The sequence below is a fragment of the Phalacrocorax aristotelis genome, chromosome 7, assembly GCF_949628215.1.
Source record: "Phalacrocorax aristotelis chromosome 7, bGulAri2.1, whole genome shotgun sequence".
NCBI lineage: Eukaryota > Metazoa > Chordata > Aves > Suliformes > Phalacrocoracidae > Phalacrocorax > Phalacrocorax aristotelis.
Genome location: NC_134282.1, coordinates 8,279,754 through 8,301,200, shown reverse-complemented (window position 1 = coordinate 8,301,200; position 21,447 = coordinate 8,279,754). Strand labels below are relative to the sequence as shown.

Sequence of the window (21,447 nt, the reverse complement as noted above, 5' to 3'; positions counted from 1 at the left end):
GAGACAATCCAAATTGCTCTTGCCGAGTATCCAGGTACAGTTACTAATAATTATCCATCAGCAAAAATTTTATCACTATTGCAAAACCAGGAATTTGAGGAAATCCCTCGCAGGTCAGAAGTACAAGTGGAAGGACTCCCAGTATTCACCGATGCTGGAAGGAAATCAAAACGAGCTGCTATTGCTTGGCACAGCAACAACCAGTGGCATCATCAGCTTCTTACAGGGAACGCCACAGACTCTTTGCAGACACTCTAACTGAGAGCAGTCTTGTGGGTTTTTCAATGCTGGCCTGACGACCCTTTAAATGTAGTCTTGGACTCACTCTATGTGGTGGGAACAGTACAGCGCTTGGAACGCGCTATGATCAAAACTCTAAAAAATAACACCTTGTACATGTTATTGATGCAGCTTTTGTTTTTGTTGAATCAATGCAGAAAATCCTATTTTGTGACACACATTCGCAGCCATCAGTTTAATCAAGGCTTGTTTATCAGAAATAACGTAGCAGACAAGCTAGTCACTACCGCTTGGAAAAATCACAATGTCAACCTGTTTGAGCAGGCCCGTTTGTCTCATGAATTTTTACATCAATCTGCAAAGGTGTTAGCAAAACAGTTTAACTTAAAGCTGTCGGATGCCCGAGGCATTGTGCAGTCATGTCCAGCTTGCCAAAAACTGGGATTTGGTCTGGGTCTTGGGGTAAATCCTCGGGGCTTAGGAGCCTTGCAGTTATGGCAAATGGACGTCACTCATATTACAGAATTTGGACGTCAAAAATATGTGCATGTCAGTATTGATACTTATTCCCATGCATTGTGGGCCACTGCTCAAACAGGAGAATCAGCCAAACATGTTGTGAAGCATATGCATGCGGCCATTGCTGCTTTAGGAACTCCTCAGGAAATAAAAACAGATAATGGCCCTGCATATATTTCACAAACATTCAAACGCTTTTGCCAATTGTGGGGCATTCGCAGAGTAACTGGCATATCCCACTCCCCTACAGGACAGGCCATTGTGGAACGTGCGCATGCTACCTTGAAATTGCTGTTGCAAAACCAAAAAGGGGGAGAACTGGCTCCTTCTGAACGTCTTGCAAAAGCAATTTACGTTCTAAACTATTTGAGGTTAATAGGAGACCGTGACTCTCCTGCAACTGTAATTCACCATCTGTCATCGCAATCTGGACTACAAAAAGCTGACTCGGTAAAAGTGCAGTATTGAGATTTAAAAACTGGGGAATGGAAGGGTCCCGCAGAAGTAAAAATGGCCGGTCGAGGTTATGTTTGTGTTTTGACAGACGAAGGTCCACAGTGGGTGCCTAGCCGCTGGGTGAAACCATGGAGAGAAGATCCAGGACAGCAACAGTCGTTGCCCTGGTACATTTCCTCCTATCATCCTCTCCATTGTTGATCTCGGTCACTTGTGGATTTCGGTACAACCACGCCAAAATGTCTGGGTGACGCTTGCAAATAAAACGGGACAGAGTACAAATATTCGGAAGGATGTAATTCGGATTTAGATTTCTGGCGAGCAGGTAAGACAATCATAGCCACATTTTTAGCCCCAGGTGTAGCTGCAGCACAGAGGCTTGCCATGCTTAACAAACTAGGATACTGGCTAGCGAAACAGAGCAATGCCACAACATTAGCACTTAGTGGGCTTTTAACTGAGGTAGATTCCGTACGGCATGCGACTTTACAAAATTGTGCAGCCTTAGATTTCTTGTTATTAGCCCAAGGTCATGGGTGTGAGGAGTTAGAAGGTATGTGTTGTATGAACTCCAATTCAATTTACCAGCAACTAGATCGACTTAAGAAACTAACCAATGAGTTAAAAGCTAGCTCTCTAGGCCTTGATTCATGGTTAACTGGGTTAGGTATCTCAGGATGGGTAAGAGATTTAATTACCCACGGGCTTGTGTTATTATTAGGATTATTATTAACTGTGCTAATATTAGGATGTGTCTTTAAGTGTTTCATGAAAGCAGTAGAGCGCATGATGACTGGAGTCTGGATTGTTCAAAAACAAAAAGGGGGATTTGTGGGATATCTGGAAAGCAAAGGACACATAGTGAACAATCCAGGCTCAGACTGTGTGGACTTAATCTGCCTGGGAACAAGAAGGCCTCAAGGATGTTGCAAGTTAAAACCGATGTATGTAGCTATTATTAGCAGATGTGATTTTGTAGTTCCCAAGACTTACAAAGGGGCATGGTACAAACTTACTGTGGGAATGTGTGGGATGGCATTACGTCTTCCTGATAAGCTGCAAATTCCAAGATTGGCCACAGGTGCTACTCTGTCAACAGGGGCCGCATCCCGTACCACCGGCGGGAGTGTCTCGTTACAGCGTAGCAAAAGCAGGCGGGAGTTGCCGATGCTGCTAGTAGCTATCGTTGGGATAAAGCCCAAGGCCGTGCTGACCAACTAAGAATAGGCTTGTGTATAATAAACAGTAGAGGCTTGTGTGTGGTAAGGTGGTTGCAGAGCTATATTAACTGTGCTGTGTCTGTAATAAACCGGCATTTGCTTGATCATATTGGTCGTGTGCTGCGTCCGTGACTTCCGCGTCAGCACTAGGGCAGTTGAAAATTTGACCCCATAGTTTCATAACATAGTTCTCCTTTGACAGACCTGTTAAAAGACACATATTGAGCAAAAAGCAAGCATTTTATGCCCAATATTAGTTCACAGCAGATGCACTGACAGTACATGACGCTAACGTGTTTTGAAACTTGTTTTGATTTTCTTGAATGGTTAGTGGCCAAATTAATACCAGAGTAGCTGGAAAGTGGACCTCTTAGTTCACAGCATGTCAGGTAGAACCCAATGCTTTTCTTTCTATCATCCTGAAAAGGTAAATAAATCCTTTGGCTTAAATAACAAGTATTTCTGCCTTCATTAAGAACATATTTTAATGAGAAAGCACCATCTGCCACTTGATGATGCGTATACAGGATTCAGGTCATCTCTGGTGCAAGCAGATGAAATTTGACAGAAGGCTGGACCTTTTTACATTGAATAAGTAGCTGTTCAAGGGTTTGTCTAATATGGGAAGACCTTTTTTTGGCCAAACAGCTGAAGAAAAGTGACTTTAATATCCAAAAGGAAAATAATGGGGCAATTTTACAAGCTTTTGTATTTCCCTACATGCTTATTGTAAGGCTTCGTGCAGTCTACACTGTAAGCTTTTAATTTTTTTAGTTTGCTGTTGCTTACAAGAGGTTTATTCCTCTAGAATGTCTCAATCAAAATGCTAAAATAAAAAAAACGAAGCCTAGCCATGCGAGGAGAGAGACTGGTGAAGCAGTGGAGGTGGCAGGGAGCCGTCAGGGCTGAAGCGCGGTATGCAGTCGCTCCTTGGCACCTCCAGCTCCGGGCAGGGAGCGCGTGCCCTGGGCAAACCTGCCTGCAGGAAAACCAAATGTGCGTGTTACGTTTTAAATCAACCAGAGGCAAGAGAGGCACCCTTCCTCCATGGAGCTCGCTCTCCACTTGACCACGACAGGCCTGCCTTTAAACCCCCTTTAAACAGAAAAGGCTGTAGGTACTGAAACCTGGAATAACGTCCTGCCAGCTGTGTGCCTACCACACAGTTTTGTCGCTGCTGCAACGGTTTTTGTGAGGTACATGCTATTTTGCACGCTATACCGCGAGGCCAGGTTTGGGGTACGTTTCAGGGGGATTTTAAGGTTTTTTTTTTTTCCACTGGTAGGTTCTTGTTTTAACTCGGAGGCCTCATGAGTTGTAGTATGCGATGCCCGGGGAGTTACACGCCTCAGGTGAGTGAGCTCCTCACGCTGCCATGGCAACCAGCCGCGGCGCGCTGCGGGCCGGCACCCCGCCCCTCCGCGTGACGCGCGGGGCGCTCACGTGACGGCGGCCGCTCACGTGACGGCGGCCGCGATGGCGGAGGAGGAGCGGGCGCTGTTGGCCCCCGCCGGCGGCGATGGCGGCGGCTCTGCGGGGCCTCCCCGTGCCCTGCCCGCCGCCTGCGACCCGCGGCGCTTGCCGCACCGCCTCCTTGTCCTCGCCCTCATGTGCTTCCTGGGCTTCGGTGGGTGGGTGGCGGCGGCGGGCGGGGTCCGGGGGCGCGGGGAGGCGGTGGCGGGGGGCCGGGGTCCGAGCTCTGAGGCCTCCCCTTCTCCTTGCAGGCAGCTATTTCTGCTACGACAACCCGGCCGCGCTCCAGACGCAGGTTCAGCGGGTGAGTAGCCGCCCGGGGCGGGAGCGGGGTTACGGAGGCTGGGGCCAGGTCAGAAAGCGTCCTTGTTTGTACCCACTTCTACTTGGGTTCTTATTCTCTGTCCTTCTAATTACCTTAGGAGTAATTACTTTCTTTAATTTTCCCCTTTTTTATGTAGGACATGAAGGTGAACACGGCTCAGTTCATGGCGCTCTATGCCTGGTATTCCTGGCCCAACGTGGTTCTTTGCTTCTTTGGAGGTTTTCTGATAGACAGAGTTTTTGGAATACGGTAAGTGCCATGTTAGTGTCACTCGTGTTCAATGGGTGGTGGACTTAAAAGCACATGCAAAGTATAGGCTTTGAAGTTTTTCAAACTATAATAAGCTTTTTCAGTTTTTTTCCCCTATGATCTAGGAATTTCAACTGGTATAAATGGTCTTCCTTCCTTTTATGACTTAAATAAATGGCTTCAAAAATGCGAGTCTGGGCCACCTTTTTTAAGGTGTCAATTGGCAGCATTTATTCTGGAGAGCTTTTATTGCATATCAAACTCCCCTTTCCTCCTTGCTGTAGGTCTAGTGCAGTGTTGTATAGTAAAAAAGATTGTAGCTATGCATTAAGTGACTTTATTTTTCTTACAGGTTGGGCACTATAATATTTAGTATCTTCGTTTGTGTTGGACAGGTAAGTGCAAACATGAAGGTGAAGGATGATATGTGTCTGAAACTTCTCTGCTGGGGATGGGGAAAAAAGCCCAAATAGTTTCCTGTGTAGTAGTGTGTATTGCAGGTGGGAGCAGGGAGGTGAAGAGAACTGAAATGGGAGAAACCTGAATTTTATTGAGGTAGTTGGGAACTGGTGGGGCAACTGGGAACAGAGGACCTTGAAAGATGCGTAAAATAAGAATGTGAGGGAACCATATGCTTTATCTGTTTGATGTGAAGTTACCATGTAGATGTATTTAGGTAGGGTATGACGAAAGAGGTGAAGCATGACTTGAGCCTCTAGATCTTGTGTAGCCAGCAAGATGATGAATGAGGCAGAAGGAGCAAAGGCAAAAAACTAAGAGTAGGAAGGGAAGAGAGCATGAAGTTTTTCTGTAGGTCTGGGAAGGGAAAAGGATTTTTGTCTCTGTTTTGAGATGGTTCTAGTTTGTTCCATACTTCAAATATAAAATTATAACTTTTCCTTAAATGTTTATTTGGCAGGTAATTTTTGCTTTGGGAGCACTAGTTAATACTTTCTGGCTGATGGACATGGGCAGATTCATATTTGGGTAAGTCCACAAGAGTATAGTATGTGCTCTCTGAGGTAAGGACTGTCTTTCAGTGTCCTAGAAAACTGCTACCGTGTTTACAGTCAGAGACAAAATTATTGGATTTTGAGGCATTTATAAAGTTGAGGCATGCAAGATCTTCAGTTGTGTTCCCAGTCTAGCATAAACTTGGAAAACAGAAAATAGGACTTTGCAGGTCTTACTGAATTCAGAAATTATGAAACTACCCAAATAAAGACACTCAGTAAGGTGATAGAACTGTGTTAGTCTTCCTTTTCCCTTAATTCATACTTTCCTGAGTAAAAAGCATTCTTAGCAACAAGTACAGCAGGGCTCCTCTGGTGGCAAAAAATGAGAGCAGATGTCCGAAGAAATACCTCCAAGTTGTGAAAGTGCCACGACATAAAAATATTAGAAAATCTGACCAACTGTATTGGGGGGTGGGCAGATGACTCCATTAAATTCTGATTCCAGGTAAGATGCCTGCTTTTGGTTTCATTTGAGTCAGGATCTCTACCTCTTTGTTCTTTAATCCAGAAGAGAAATGAGATGATGTTGCCCATTGATTTAATTACTATAAATAACCAAATTATAATCACTCCTAGACTGCTTCAGATACCTTGTACTGTTAATTATTTTTCAGACACTTCGATTCTCTTTTTAATTGTCTTTAGGACCTCTATTGTTTTGTATATATGCATTAGATCTACCTGTACACGGATAAATTTCTCTGAAATACTGTCATCTTGGTATTGCCAGCAGCTGATGGGCTGCTTCTGTGTTGCTTTGTGTCTTGCAATTAACATGTTTTCTTTTGTGCCTTTCTTTTTTAGAATAGGTGGAGAGTCCTTAGCAGTGGCACAAAACACATATGCAGTCAGCTGGTTTAAAGGCAAGGAGTTAAATCTTGTGTTTGGATTACAACTGAGCATGGCCAGAATTGTAAGTGTGAAACTCGGTAGGTTTAATTCATCGACTTGAAGGTGTGCAGCTTGTCTTGGCAGAGAGACAGGTGGAAAACAGCGTTTCTATGCTCCCTGTGGAGTTTCAGTTAAAAAAATGTATGTGAAATTTAAATGTGAAATGTCAAAAACTTGTGGTGAATAGACAAACAATACATAAGGAAATGGGTTAATAAGATTTCTTAGAATCTGTCAAACTTGAAAGCAGCCTGGAGGTGTTGTTAGTGTAGATTGCTGGGTGGGACAGTCACAGTGCTCCATTTCATCAGGCTAATTGATTCTTGGTGTATCATAAAATGTTGGCTTACCTGAGTGTAACTTGTGGCTCAGGGACTAAGCGCAGACTCGGATAAATGAGTTGGGATGGCTGCTTTAAGAAACTCCCATCCTTATCTGTTACTGTAAGATGGTTTTGACCCTGTTGCTGGTTCTGGTAAGAACTGTGTGACTGCATCTCAGCTGTGCCATTTTGGTCTGATACAATCACTTAAACTGCCACTAGAGGTGGGTTTACACTAAGCCGCAAGGCTGTGAATGAAGAGTGGAGACATGCCTCTCCTGTTAGGGGTCTTTTTCAGCAGCCTGTGGTATCTTAAACCGCTGCAGGTATTTACCTCGGGAAAAGAAAGTTAGCTGGTCACAGCTGGGTCTGGGTTGATGTTCAGGCTGTTGCTAATTTGCAGTTGCCTCATCTCAGCTGAACTGTAGTTAACTCTCTGTTGTTAGCCTTGGGATTGCAGCCATGGATCCCTTCTCTAGGGGGCGAAGGGGGGGAAAAATGCTTCTTCCTGATGCCTGTCAGGTGGGAATCCTGTTTGCTTTAACATGTGGTATTAAATTCAGCTCAGTTTATGAGCTAATACAGTGTATGATATAGATTTTTATGGCACTTATAATTTATGCCTCTGTCGAAACACCATTAGAGTTGTATAAAATTTCAGTTTGTGATGGTATATTATTGTTGCAACGGTTAATTTATTACAAACGCTGACCAAACCAGCAGGGAATAATTTTATCATTGTTGCTGGTGTTTTATGTTCCCTGTGTAGCATTTTACCTGTTTGTTTTAAACACTGTTCCGTAAGCAGTCTGTCTAATGTTCCTTTTGAATTTATATAATTGTGAAATACGTTATTCTTCACCTGAGTCTCCTCTTCTGCCTAGGGGAGCACAGTGAACATGAACATCATGGGATGGATATACTCTAGAGTTCAAGATCTTCTGGGGTACACTGGTCCCAGTACTCTTGGGTTAACTCTCATGATAGGTCAGTAATATTTTGAGTTGGTGTCACTTGCTGTTTTAGGCTTCTGAATTAGAACAGCATGCATACATGTTAATGATTTCTTACTAACTTGAAAGTAGGACGAATATATTTGAGACTAGGAAGAGCAATTCCAATACTCTTTGTATCAATGGCTAATATTCTTATGCAGGTGTATGACTTCTGTAGCTGATAAAATACTGTGTGATTTTTGCAGTTGCCAAATTCAAGTTTGTGTCTTACAGAGATGAAACACTTAAGATATTTTGAGTAAAGGATGGACTTTTAAATTTTCTGAAGGGTGTCATGTCAAAGCTTGCGTGTAGTTGATGTATAAAAGTGAAATTTCAACTACCTTTGGAGTTGTGTTCCTTTCCTTCAGAGTCATGGGTATTAAGGCCCTGGTGTTTGTAACAAGGCCCAGACTTTGTTTCTGTTATTACGAGGTACAGATAAGGAGCTCGGCTGTGCTGAGTGGGAGTGGTGGTAGTGTTCTAAATAAAATAAATGTAGCTACATGTTTGTACTCTAATCCAAGGCAAATGTCTCACGTAGCAGGCTTCGGTATTTACACCTTGCTTTTTCAGTTGTACAGCTACTAAGTCTTTGTGTATAAGACAAGCTGGTGTTAAACTTAGTTTCTGTTAGATATGTAAATGTATGCTATGCTGGTTGTGCTTAAAAGCCAAATTACTACTTGAGTCAACTAAACATGTCGTGTTGCCTTCTCGCAGGTGGCGTAACGTGCCTCTTTTCACTGACCTGTGCATTAATCCTTGCTTATCTGGACAAGAGAGCAGAGAAGCTCCTTTCTAAAGAGCAAGGGAAAACGGGTGAGTTGTGTGGGTGGTGTGGCTGAACCTGCCTTGGGCTTCATTCTTTCATTCTGGAAGAGACTTCCAGTTACTCTGTGCAGGTTGGCATTTTATGTAATTCATAAATTATGTGGCTGCCGCTTAACACCTTATTCACAGTTACAGCTTTAATCATAATTTTTAGTTCATTTTTATATCAGTAGGAGGTTTCGCAGTTTACAGGCAGATGTGCTGTCATCTGCTGTATTTATAAATCAAGTGGAATGCCTTCCAGTTCACACCTATTTGATCCGTGCCATTGCCACTGGTTTTGTTGGAATTGGGGTTCATTTCCTTTAGCAGGTGGGCGAAACCATGCAGCTCTTCTTCATCAATGAGTTTTCTGTGTGGGAGATTTTAGCCCAATTAAAAATAAACTAAATTTAAGAGCCAAGTAAGAGCATGTAATGTGAGGCTTCAGACATTAATTTAGCTACCTGATTAAACATTTCCTTGAAAAAGTGGTTTGTATTTCATTCTCCTGCATAAGACCTTCAAAGACTTTAGAGAACTTGTACATCCAGTTTAATGCGGGAGAGAAAATTTGTTCTTGACTTTGGCATTATTGGGTCAGGACTCTTGTATTCTTAACCGACTCTCACTGTGTAAACTTTAAACAAGAGAGTAGATAGTGACAGGAGTATATGCTTTAGTAGTGATTTGTGTTCATGTTAATGTTTTTTCAGTGTGGTTGAATTTCAGATAGCTTATGCTGACTGAAATAATATTGTTTCTTGCCCCACTCCAGGTGAAGTGATTAAGTTAACCGATGTGAAGGACTTCTCTTTGTCCCTGTGGCTTATATTTGTAATCTGCGTCTGTTACTATGCAGCGGTTTTTCCTTTCATTGGACTTGGAAAGTAAGTGTGTCTTTCTTATGTAGCAATTTGGCTAGGGTTTTATCTAGGTACTTACAAAGGGAGAGGTGCAGACTGTTATTTAAGAATCCCAGATGGCTACAGAATCTCTGGTCTCCCAGCAAGTCTGTGCTGTGGCTGTCATTTACTCTGTGGCATTGTTCGCTATACTTGTGATATAAAGAAGGAAACTGTAAGAGTTATGTTTATCTGCTGAGCTTTGTGGGAAATACCACTGCTTAACATAGGCTGAATTGTCAGAACTCAAAACCATAATGAATGCTCTATTTCCTGATTAAGCCTTGATACAGGTTTAAAGCGTGGTAAGAGTTTTGGTGTGGAAAGCTGTGGACAGCTGTCATGTAGAATTCCTTCCATGTGCATAAGCTATTGACTGAGTGCGAGGTGGGGGCTTCAGTGTAGTTACAACTTTGGACTGAAGTTCTCTTACTGTGCTGACTTTGGTATATACTGAGTTGAAACTTGAAGCATTCATATGTAGGTTTCCCTGTTGAACACCATGACCCGATCTAATAGCTCAATCAAATGGGTTTTGAATATACTTGGAATTGGAAACAGATTTCTTGAGCTCAATGCATTTTTTTATGTTGAGTGAGATGGAAAAGTCTGCTGACTGTAAGGCCTCTCTACATCATCTCAGTGTAGGTACCTATTTTTTGCTTGTGAATGTATTATAAAAATCCTCACTTCGGTCTCTTACAGTATGCTCATTGCTTGTGTCTCATTATTGGGTTACATGTTGGGTATGTACTTTGGATGTTTTCCCCAAAGTGTAACTGAAATAGTCCTTAGACAAAAGAATTGTAGAGTCTGATAATAAGCTCCTAAATGCATTATGAATGAGGATCTATAGTGGGATGTTTATGTCAAAGCTATATAGCTATATTTAAGTTTCCTGTGAACTAGGTTGTTCTGTCTTTACTTTATCTAGCTTAATTTTTCTTTCATGTCATACCAATGTGCATTTTTCTACATCTGTTTTTTTTTCTTTAGGATTTTCTTTATTGAGAAATTCAAATTCTCATCTGAAGAAGCAAGTGCAATTAACAGGTATATTGTGGTTGGTTTAACAAGTAAATGTGCTATTACTGTGTTGTAGTGGGCATTTGTATCTTTGGGCTCTCACCATCTGGGAGGAAGTTTGGGACTACTGTCTGTTGCAGGTGGTGACTTGCATTTAGGTAAACAGGTAGATTTCACATGGCCCAAGGAATAATTGGGAGTGTGGGTATTTGTTTAAATGTCTTAGGTGTTCACACTGAGGAATTGGAAGGAAAAGGCTGTGTCTGAGGGGTATTATTTTGGCATTCGGTGATTCCCTTCTGAGGGATGGAAACAGTTTAATAGCAGCACTAAATGAAGTGAATTTTCCTAGTTGGAAGATGAATTTGTGATGTGGCAAAAAACCAAACAAATAAAAACCAACAACAACAGAACACTTGCTGGTGTATGATTCCAAGACCTCTGAGTATGTTACTATTTCCTTGGAAGCTGAATGATTTCATATCCTCAGACCTCTTTGGAATTTTGAGTTCTGGAGTCTGTTGTTCGGAGTTTTTTTTGTGTGGTTTTTCTTACGGCCTCACAGTTAACAAGGAAATATGGTGTTTTGTCTGGAGACCCTTGTATTGTGTAACACCTAAAGCTGTCCATGGCTAGCTAGAGTTCAGTTCTCTTATTTGTATTCTTTTGTAGTATTGTGTATATCATATCGGCACCCATGTCCCCAGTTTTTGGACTCCTGGTGGATAAACTTGGAAAAAATATCATCTGGGTTTTATGTGCTGTAATAACTACACTTGCTTCTCATATTATGTTGGCTTTTACCTTCTGGAACCCCTGGATAGCAATGGTAACTAATTCCTTGAGACTTACAGCTAAATATGATAAAATAAGAAATGGAGTTGATGATGAATTGTTTTGCATAAGTTAATGCTGTCTTCTGACTGTTTAGGTAGTCCTCAAAACCTATTTTGATATCCCTAACTTTTAGAAGGACATACTACATGAAACTGAGTTTAAAACTAAAGATGGTGAAAAAGCAAAGAATGCATAATACGGGCAGAACTAACATGAGCTATCTGCAGCCTAAAGATAATGCTTCAAGCTTTGGTGTGTTGTGGAGGGAGGCAGTAGTTATGCATGTGTGTGTTGGCGTGGAAAAAGCTGGATACTGTAGCAGTAATTTTATAGTTCTTTAGTGCAAAAAGGTGTTCAACTTCTTAGTAAGGACGGGATTAGACTGGAGGGCTGTATGGAGTAGCAATTCCTTGTCCCTTCAGAGAAGGCCTTAACTCATCACAGTACCTGCGGTTCGGTGGTGCTCTGTTGTGGAGGTCTGCTCTCATGCTTCATGAACACTCCTTACGCTAGCTGTTACTAGATTGCTGTGCTACGTGCTTGCTTTCTGCCTAAAACTTGTTCTCTTGATGTACTTCTGAAGATTATTACTATCATATAATTAAACCACTTTCAATGATTTTAAACTTTCTCTAATGTGCTGTATTGGATAGTGCTAAACCTCAAAAAAACCCACTTTGTTAATGGTTTCCCCTTCCTAGGGCAGATTCCCTGAGAAATTTCTTTTGAATTGAGGTTTACTCTGGTGAGCACCATATTTAAGCCTCTATTAGGGTTAAAAATAGGGTCCTTGTTTTTCAGGTATTTTTCTAGCAACTTGCATTGATCTTTTCCTCTGGGTATTCAAGTCAGGCTCTTTCTTTAATGCTAATTAGAGAGGGTTTAGTTTGTGGGTCACTTCTGGAGAAAGTTCTCTCCTTTTAAATGTACATATCTTTTTGCAATACCGACCTAAATAAATGTTACTTTTGCTCTTCTTTTTTTCTCTTGGGAGAAGGGGGAAACCAATATGTTAATTTATTAGAGCTTTACAGCAAATATGTGTCTTGCCAGTGTCTGTTACTTGCTCTTATTTATTTCACCAGTGTTTGCTAGGACTGGCCTACTCATTGCTTGCCTGTGCCCTGTGGCCCATGGTGGCCTTCGTTGTTCCAGAACACCAGCTGGGAACCGCTTATGGCTTGTAAGTACTTAGATCTGTCAGCTTTTGCTGCTCTACAGTGACCATGTCCTGATACTATTGAACCATTGAATATCAAGCAGTTCTAACATGTTAATGGTTAATTCCTCCACGTTCAGTCTCACAGGAAGTCTTATGTAGTTTCAGGATGCATATGTGTGGTAGAGCTCATGGTTGCGGTAGATGCACAGAAACTTCCGCAAAAATGCAGAATCTTGACTGTTATGTCATAGCAAACGGGCAGGAGTTAATGTCATTGTTCAGTGCCACTAATGATGTTATCTTTAAAAAAAAATTTCTACACAGTAGTAATTCTTCATTTATGCGTTAGTATGCAGTCGATCCAGAATCTTGGTCTGGCAATTATTTCTATAGCAGCTGGGATGATCCTGGATACGAAAGGATACTTGTTTCTTGAAGTCTTCTTCAGTGCTTGTGTTTGCTGTAAGTATTAAAAAAATTGAAAATGGTTTCTTTACAATCAGGAAGCTTTGTTAGGCTTTTTTGTTAATATTTCCTGTAAAACAGTAATAACTCCTTTCTTACAGTCAGAGGTTTCAGCTGGGGCAATGTTGAAAGTGACTCAAACCTAGTGAAGTGTGTTTGTGGTTTTCTTGAAGCGATTTAGTGTAAGGAGTTTCAGTGTTTTGAATAAAAAAATGAAGAGTGAGTGAAGGGGTAGGGGAATGATACTCATAAAGGCTATTTATGCGAGCTGTTATTACTATAACTAAAATAACCTTTTCTGAGTTACCATGCTACTTATGAGCATAGTGGAATCTTCAGAAGCAATGGAGATGTTGCTGGCAAAAATCTCCCCTCCGTTACAACTATCATGAAATCTTAGTTGTTTCCTGGTTGTATGTTAAAGTTGTTCTTCTGTCATTGTAAATTTGTCAGCTAAAACTGTTTTTTTTCTTTTTTTTTTTTGGTTAGTGTCACTAATAGCCGTAGTCATGTTGTATTTTGTGAATCACCTCACAGGTAAGTAAGTGTTTTCAGCTTCTTTTGATATTTCTTTTTATCATAATTCTTTGAAGTTATCAAGCTGAACTGTTTACAGGTGGTGTTGTACGGTCCTGTGCCAGGTGCTATATAGCTCATGGCTTTGGTACCATGAGCATCTCTTGATGAGGCCTGTCCTCGTAACAGCATCTTTGCAGGTGCTGTAGTGTGTAATTCCCTGAACCTTGCTGTGCTATTAAATATCATCAGCAGGACAGTGGTACCTATCCCTTCAGCTGACTTCAACAAATATGTAGGATATTCCGCAGCTTTTTTTAAACTGCATATCAAACTTGAGTGTATCTGCAAATATAAAAACTCAATTCTGTAGGCTTCCTTTCAAATAGCAGTGTTCTTTCTCAACTGTGAAGCGGTAACTACTGAAACATCTGGAAGAGACATTGTTTCTTTCAAAGTTACTTCCACTTTCTTCAGTTTTATGGGGCATTATGGTGGGATGTAGAGTAACTTCGTTGTTACTCAACAGAAAACTTGATCAGGCTTGAGAGTTTAGTCTGGGTCCTGATTTTGCTTGCTTGGATGATCATGATTACATTGTTCTTACTCTTTACCTCAGTTTCTGCTTTTGTAAAATTACCCTACAGATTTCTTCTTCGCAGAGCACTTGAAAAATTAACTTCTGTAGTGAGGTATGATATCAAAGATATAAAAAGACCAATTTTTGAAGTTTCAAAGTGTGTATTACTTCTGTTGCAGGTGGTGATCTCAACTGGTCTGCAAAGAAAAGGGAAAAACTTGAAAAAGTAGCTGCAACTGAGTAAGTATAAAGAACAATAAAGAACAGTGTCCTCATGAAATGTTTAACCTGAAGTAGTTAGGTAGATTGCTGTCTGAAGTTGATCTCTTTTGTAGGTCTGCTGTTTCTATTGAATGTTTTTTAGTTCCTTACCAGTTAGTAGTAGGATTTTATATTCCTGCCTCCTGTGAAGAGGAAGTAGCAATTAACCAGATGTCCTTCCCTGGCAGTCTTCCTTGCTATTTTTCTTTATTTCAGTGGCCTTCCAACTGAGTGGAACTGAAATGTGTTTTTAAAGTGTTATATTGCTTGTTTAAAAGTGTGCTTCATGTATATGGTGTGTGCCTGACCCAGTCAGCAGCAAACGTTACCTGGGTTTAATGTCAGGTAATGCATGGATTAATTTTTTTAAGTGTCATTAAAAGCTAGATCTCTTTTCAGAAGAAATTACACTCCAGTCACTTCCCCTTCAGTTTCAGCTTGCTCCTCTTGCCAACTTATGTAGAAGTTTTAATTCGGCTTGTCTCTGAAAACCATGGCTTGAGTCCAAATTGCGGTACTAATGTGAAGCTCAGTTTGTCATAAATGTTATTGATTAGAGTGAAAAGTTTCCATTGTTAGAAAGAAAATTGGATAGGTGTATTTCAATAAAGTGGAATCCACTTTCTTTAAAAGGAAGTGGAGCACTTGAGGTGGGCTTAGGGCAGAAATTGTCAAAATTTGCTTATTTTGACAGTTTATCCAATTAAGCAAATTTCCTTCTGTGGGAGGCTTAAGTCCTGTGTTCCTCTGCACAGAAAAAAAAGGACAGTGACACTCTTCAGAATAGGAACTTAAAAAATTATCTTCTTTGGTCTTGACAAAACATCGGTGACATGTTAAGGATCCATTGCTGTGCATAGCCTTAACAGCCGGAATCAGGTACTCTTGCTTTTTAACTGTGGTTTGAGCAACCATGAAGGTATCAGTCACCTGCTGTTGGGATATCCCCTGAGTTCTAGGGCACTGGATTTATCCCCTCTGCACAGTAGAAAGTTTGCTTCCTTTTTTGTTTGCTATCTGAGAATGTGAAATGAAGGGTAAAGCTCTTGGTGGATATGGAGTGCGATATAACGGAGTCAAACATTGGGCTAGTCTTACAAGGCAATTAGTTTGATAGTTGTATTGGGGGAAGAAGAGAGAAGCAGCATTGTATGGCAAAGTCCATTAAGAGACGCCACTGTAAAGGCAAAACAAAAGACGCTTCAGCTCCAGCTTCTCCATTACCTGCTCAACTGTCTAGAAAAACTTTTTTTTTAAGTAGACGTAAAGGCTGTCCATTAGACTGAGTTTGGACGGCTTAGTTTGTCCCGATGACCTTGCTGAAGATGCTTTCTCTAGTAGTGTCACAGCACCCAAAATTCTTTTATCTTTTCCTACTTCTAATTAATTAGTGCTGTGATGATTAAAAATATGTGCCTTGGAGAATGTAATGTCAATGGGGATGAAGTCTTGGTTAATGTATTGATTTTTTTCATAAATATATTTAAAGCAAATGTTTAATTTGCTTAAGGGTGGAACAAGTCCAAGAAATCTGAGGTTTTGCTCCTCTAATCTGAATTTGTTTTGCTGAGATTGTGATAACTGTTGGAAAGGTCACGGTAAATGTGTTTCATGACTCTAGTCATAGTTTAACATTTGTTGTGTGAAAAAGCAAGTCACAGTTTTCAGGATAACATCTGTAGAATTCAAGCTGCTTGTATGTGAACAGCACAAGAGTTTCTTTTGAAATGCTTTCTGTTCTGACCTAATTCAGCTCAATGAGTCTCTTCAGATCTTGAAGTTCATTTGCCTGTAATGTTCAAATTTTTTACTTTTGAAAAGGTAGCTAATTTCACCTGCAGATATTGTATATATCATAGCTTATAAGTTTGTTCCAGACAAATACTTTGCTAACAAGATGTCTTATAAATGGACTTTATGGACTTCTCTAAAACTGGACTGTGTAACTGTCCATATGATGATACTTAAGTTAGTCTCAAAAAAACCCCCAAACCAACCCAAAACACCTGTCAACAAGGTTTAGCCATGTGGATTTTAACATGGTTTTGTTTCTTGCCCTAATTTGTGGACTTTTTAAACATCAGTCTTGAGGAAAGCTCAAGGAAACTAAAACCTCGCCAGACCTGGTGAGCATGCTAGCTTAGTTGTGATGAGTATCATCATCAAGCCGAAAGGTCACAGCCAATTTTAATACAAATGCAAAAAACCCCACCACCCTCCCCAAACCTTGTACCCAGGAGCAAAGGAATTCTGCGTCCAAATAGAGCTGCTTTTCAATGTGCCTGGCCCATGTGGGGTGCGTGTAACAATTCCAGTATTTTCTGTGAAAGATGGCTTTGAATTAGTGTACGCTGTGGGATATAGAGAAATCTTAGACCAATATTTTCAGTAATTTTTATTGCAATGTTTTTTTCAGAAAAGAAATTTGAATAGCAAATATCATCCAGGAGTGGGGAGCATTTGATCAGCATCATGTCAACTTGAAGAATTATAGTGTTGTTTAGTTTGGTGGTCAGCACTGCACAATAGCTCTTTGGAAAAGAAACTAACATGCTGGTGGTTTTACAGTAAATGGTTAAATTTTGTGCTTTGTAACCAATTTTAACTAATGCCAAAACACTTACGCATTTTACACTGTGTTTGAGCTATGTCATTGGAGAGGCTACTCTGCAACCCAAGACAAACGTGTTCCTCTTAAGATAAAGACTAGTATAAAGTGTCTTCTGTGTGCAGCACTGGTGGGGGTGGAGATTTCTTTATGTAATGGCATTTTGTGTTCTGTAATATGGCTCATTGCCTTACAGAGTTTGGAAACGGGTCACTGTTGCTACTTTTGCTGCTGTCTTAAGAGTATTTAAAGCCTGGTCAGCCCTGTTTCTCTTTAAGACTTGTGTGGAAAATGAGCAACAATGCCCTGGTCATTGACACTCTTGTAGGTGACTGCTGTTAACTCTGGAGACTGCTGAGCAGTCTTTTGTTTGCATTTTTGACAACTGATTCTTTTTGTATTGTAATCTTTATTTTAAGGAGTAAAAGCTTGGTTAATAAAGAGATAGTAAAAATTGTTACAAAAGCTCACTGAGCATGTTGTAATCTGTGAAAATGAAAAGATTTATCTTTCTACTGAAGTATTGCAATTTGAATAAAAGGAAACTGCAGAAAACAGCCTCTCTCTTTCTTTACACTGAATTAGAGTAATCCATACACATCTCTTAGGCTCTTTTAATCTGATATCCAGTGTTCATGTATAAACATTACAAGCTTTTTCTAGTTACTAAAAATAGAACTGCATACACAAGATAAAGTTGCTTGGGTTTGCACTACCCAGTGCAGATATCTTAAACCAATTTTCTTTTCCAGAGCAGAAGAACAAGAGAGACTCAGACGTCAAAATGAAGATGACTTGGCTAAATTACGGCCAAAAGCTGATGACTTTAGTTTAAGGAATAAATACCTCTCCAAACTAGGCGCTCAGGTATTAGTAACGAAGTAGGGGTTTTAATAATGAAGAACAGAACAATGAGTTGTTTATTTTAACAACTTGGCTTGTTGATTCAAATAACCAGCATTTCAACCTCTGATTAAAATGCTAAATATATGCTTGTTCTCAGAAATGAAGTTGCACCAATGGTAATTAAAAATCTAATGAAGAAAATGAATCAATGGTTGGTGGAGCAAAAAAACTGAGGCGCAGTTTTATTACGATGCATGATTTTTAAAATTTTTTTTGCAGCTACCAGATAACTACTCTTCCTGCTTCTCGACAATGCTACACAGAAGTGTGTTGAAATAGCATGTTGTCCCACTTGCAAATGCAGAAATACACTGATGTTCCTGGAACACAAAACTTTGTTTCCAGTACTGACAACTGCCGCAGCAAAAGCAGAGTGATGCACCATACTCTTCTGCAAGCGTAGATCCTATTTTTAAAATACTTGGCTTAAGCTCCCCCTCTGCACCATGGGTAAATAACACATATACCGATGAAGAGACCAGCTGGCTGTTTGTGGAACCCATGAGCTATGTCCTACACCCTCCTATCTAAAATACATAGTGACTAGATGGAGTCAATAGCGAAGACTTGATTTCTTCTCACTACACAACGATGTCTGAAATGCAAAAGCTTTGTTTCAGTAATCAGATTGCTGTGAAATGATGTAGGTGTGGGTTACATAGCCTCTCAGGTTGGACAACGTTGTTACCGTGTTGGAAATGGTCTGTCCTCACATTTTTCTGTAAGGAAAATGAAAAAGACTACCTTTTCATTTGGGTTCAAGCAAGTATTTCAGAGGAAACCAAGCTATACAATTTCAGTGTTACAGTTCAAGAAGTGGAGCCCTGGAATTTAATACTAGATCTCATGCTTAGCAAGAAACCTCACATAAGTCCTGATTAATGTGAAAATTGATGTATTAAGAGGTTGTGACTAAAAACTATAGAGTGTTAAATGAAGAACTGAAGTTTGGCTTTCAGTGGGGGAAGCATTGTTTAATTTCATAATGAAACTTAACACTTTCCCATAATTTCAGTGGAAGGCTTGTTGCTGAATAGCTACTTCTCAGTAGCTGCTGCAGAGTGCTTTTTTTCTTTGTTTTTTTTTTTGTTAAGTTTTGTTACAGGCATATGTATTTTACTCACTTACGTAATTGGTCAAACTATTCCTAAACTAAGCTAATCTTACTTTAAAAGGCAAGAGCATGTGGCTTTCCAGAGCATTAAGTACACCAAATGAAGAGCTGCTATACAGGTAGAGGGTAAGGTGCACAGGGGTGGGCGAGCTTTCCTTGGCTGATTTCAGGGAGTCCTTGTGTGCCACAAAATGCTTAAGAGCCTTTGATGTATTGTGTAAATGCAGAGAAGGTAGTTTGTTGTAATAATAAAAATTATGTTATACCTGTAATATTTTTTTTGGCCTACGTAATACAAGCAGACCTTCTGGAACTTGTGGTCTTAAGGTTCAGGTGGTTTGGTGTTTTGGTTTTTTTTTTAAAGATACATTTCAGTGGAGTTTTCTTCCAAGTTTCTGAAAGACTAAGCCAGGACTATCTTGGTTAATAGTTCTGTAGTCTGAAAAGCAATCCAGGAAAATAAAGTAGCAGGTTGTGAACTATGCCAAGCTTACTGCCGAAGGGGAGTAGTACACTGACTCGTGATAACTCTTATTGGTGCTCTCTGTGCTTCCTTTGAGATCCAAACACTATCAGCTCTGAGGCCGTTTGATGCAAGTTGGTTTATTTTACCTTGTAGACTTGTGAATTCTGGATCTTTTTTTAATAAAAGCTTTAAATGGTTGCTGGCATCTGTATTTTTCTTACCTGACTGTTTAGTGATGTGTTGTTGCCCTTGGTGGTTGTTGAGACTTATATGCGGGGTTTTGTGTCTGTGGGTTTTGTTTTTGGGTTTTTTAAAAATTATTATTTAAAAAACAAACAAACATGATTTCATATGTCCAGGGGAGCACAGGAGAGTTTCTGGGGAAGTGTGTTTTTGAGGATCCAAAAAGTTTTCCCCAGTTCCCCCCACCCATGGGCTGATGCATTTTTTTTTTTTTTTTTTCTTGGGGAGGGAATTAGATTCTTGTTCTTCTGTCACTCTTCCTCATCTCCTTGAGCTACCTGCTGCTCCTCGAATTGTGACGCATTATGGTAGTAGATAACTCTTGTGCTGTTACCCGGAGGTCAGCATTTCGGGTGTGACGTGACAGTAACAGTGAACTTAATGTCTTGTTGAAACTTTATTTTCAGTTCCTAAATTCTCTGTACCCTTAAGCATCTTGCTAAAGTACTGTGGTGGACTTCTGTAAATAGCATAACTTCCCAAGCAGCTCAACTCCAAATGCCCCCACCTTTACTTTCTGAGGCATTTCAGCCCATTAATTTCCTTTACCTTGCTTTTTCAGTTGTGGATTTGGAACGTGGGAGCTATCTGGCTTTTGTTGCCTTATCTCCCATTCATCTAATAAATCTCTGGTAGGATGGAACCTTCCTCTTTCTGTTGCCAGCCCTTTTGCTTCCATGCCTGCATTAGGTCGTCTCCCTGTGGTGTTTGTGCTTCAATGTATAGCTTATGGGTTCAGGTTGATGATCAGGAAGAAAACAGGAAAAAGGATTTTTGAATTCTGAAATTCAGTTTCTTTTTGATAGCAAAAATCTGGTTGTGATCATTGAGGGAGGGATAAGGGTGGCAGCTACAGCAGCGAGCAGACTGCCTGCCTCGGCCAGGGGAGGGGCTGTTCGAGCATGTGCTGCTGCAGTGTTATTTGGCAATATCTGCGCGAGTCCTGTTTGCAATTAATTGGGAACGGCTAGAGCTGAAAGCTGCTTATCATAATAAGACTGCCTTTTTTTCCCCTGCAAAGCTTCCCTCAATGGCTTCTACCCCCGTGAGCCTGAGAAGGCGTTGGTATGATATGGCTTTCCTGACGCTTTTTTTTAAAATACAAAGTTTACAGGTTGGACTCTACCTCTGGTCTGTAGTGGTCTGACTGAATTCTGCTAGTGGGTGTTCACGCTTGTCTGGAGGTGTTTATAGAAGAGTTAGTAAATACGGTAGTAAACATTAGTTTAACATGATTTTATTAAAATCACCTGGGCAAATTTCAGAGGGATGTGTAACTTGTGAAGACTATAAATGGTCTTTCCATCTCTCTGCTATTACTTCTGCTGCTCACACAGGGTGTCCGCAGGCATGGGGGACTCCCAGACCTGCTGTGGCTTTTGGGTGGTTCTGTTCCTTTCCTTTGGGTGTGGGTTTTTTTTTCCTTTCTCCTTTGACGTGTTTTTTTTTCAGAGGCCATTGCTGGATGTTTCAAAAGGCGGTCTCACTTGAAAAATTGGTTAATATTCCGTTGTATATCTTACCACTGTAGGCTCTCTCTTATTGCTTCTCCTGTTGTGCAAATGTTCAAGCAAAGAGGCAAAGCAGAGCTGTTCAAATGAGCTGCATCTCTCAGTAACGTGAAAATCTCTATTCCTAATATGTTCATGCTGTGTTCTGTTGGATGGGGCAGATGTGCATGGGTGCAAATGGGAAGCCAGAAAGCCCTAGACTTAAGTACACAGAGTGTGCTGTTTCATGCAGACCTCTTCAAAAGGAAATGTTTAAAGCATCGATATATTCTGTAAATATTTAAACTTCCTGTGCATGTGAATCATGAAGTATCTCTTCAGTAACGGA

General features: G+C 40.6%; 1 protein-coding gene across 3 annotated transcripts; it reads left to right on the top strand.

Annotated features, from left to right (window-relative positions):
* The first annotated feature begins 3,877 nt into the window (after nt 1–3,877).
* Nucleotides 3,878–19,563, top strand: MFSD1 (major facilitator superfamily domain containing 1). Of its 3 annotated transcripts, XM_075098588.1 has the most exons (17): nt 3,878–4,062; nt 4,160–4,212; nt 4,370–4,482; nt 4,835–4,877; nt 5,402–5,469; nt 6,303–6,411; nt 7,596–7,698; nt 8,430–8,528; nt 9,298–9,409; nt 10,421–10,477; nt 11,123–11,279; nt 12,373–12,470; nt 12,799–12,911; nt 13,404–13,451; nt 14,190–14,250; nt 17,632–17,746; nt 18,005–19,563. In XM_075098588.1, exons 1-17 carry the CDS (start codon nt 3,912–3,914, stop codon nt 18,062–18,064), a joined length of 1,560 nt encoding a protein of 519 aa, XP_074954689.1. In that variant the 5' UTR covers nt 3,878–3,911; the 3' UTR covers nt 18,065–19,563. The 3 variants fall into 3 exon arrangements, with proteins under 3 accessions (XP_074954689.1, XP_074954690.1, XP_074954691.1); XM_075098589.1 differs by lacking the exons at nt 17,632–17,746; nt 18,005–19,563 and adding an exon at nt 16,688–17,436; XM_075098590.1 differs by lacking the exons at nt 17,632–17,746; nt 18,005–19,563 and having other exon boundaries at nt 14,190–14,254.
* Nucleotides 19,564–21,447: the final 1,884 nt, after the last annotated feature.

Excerpts from the sequence above, each read along its gene's own strand:
- MFSD1 (XM_075098588.1), top strand. The coding sequence starts at position 3,912 with ATGGCGGAGGAGGAGCGGGCGCTGTTGGCCCCCGCCGGCGGCGATGGC. Across the intron at positions 5,470-6,302 it reads ATGGGCAGATTCATATTTGG|AATAGGTGGAGAGTCCTTAG; the intron begins GTAAGTCCACAA and ends TTTCTTTTTTAG. Across the intron at positions 6,412-7,595 it reads AACTGAGCATGGCCAGAATT|GGGAGCACAGTGAACATGAA; the intron begins GTAAGTGTGAAA and ends TCTTCTGCCTAG.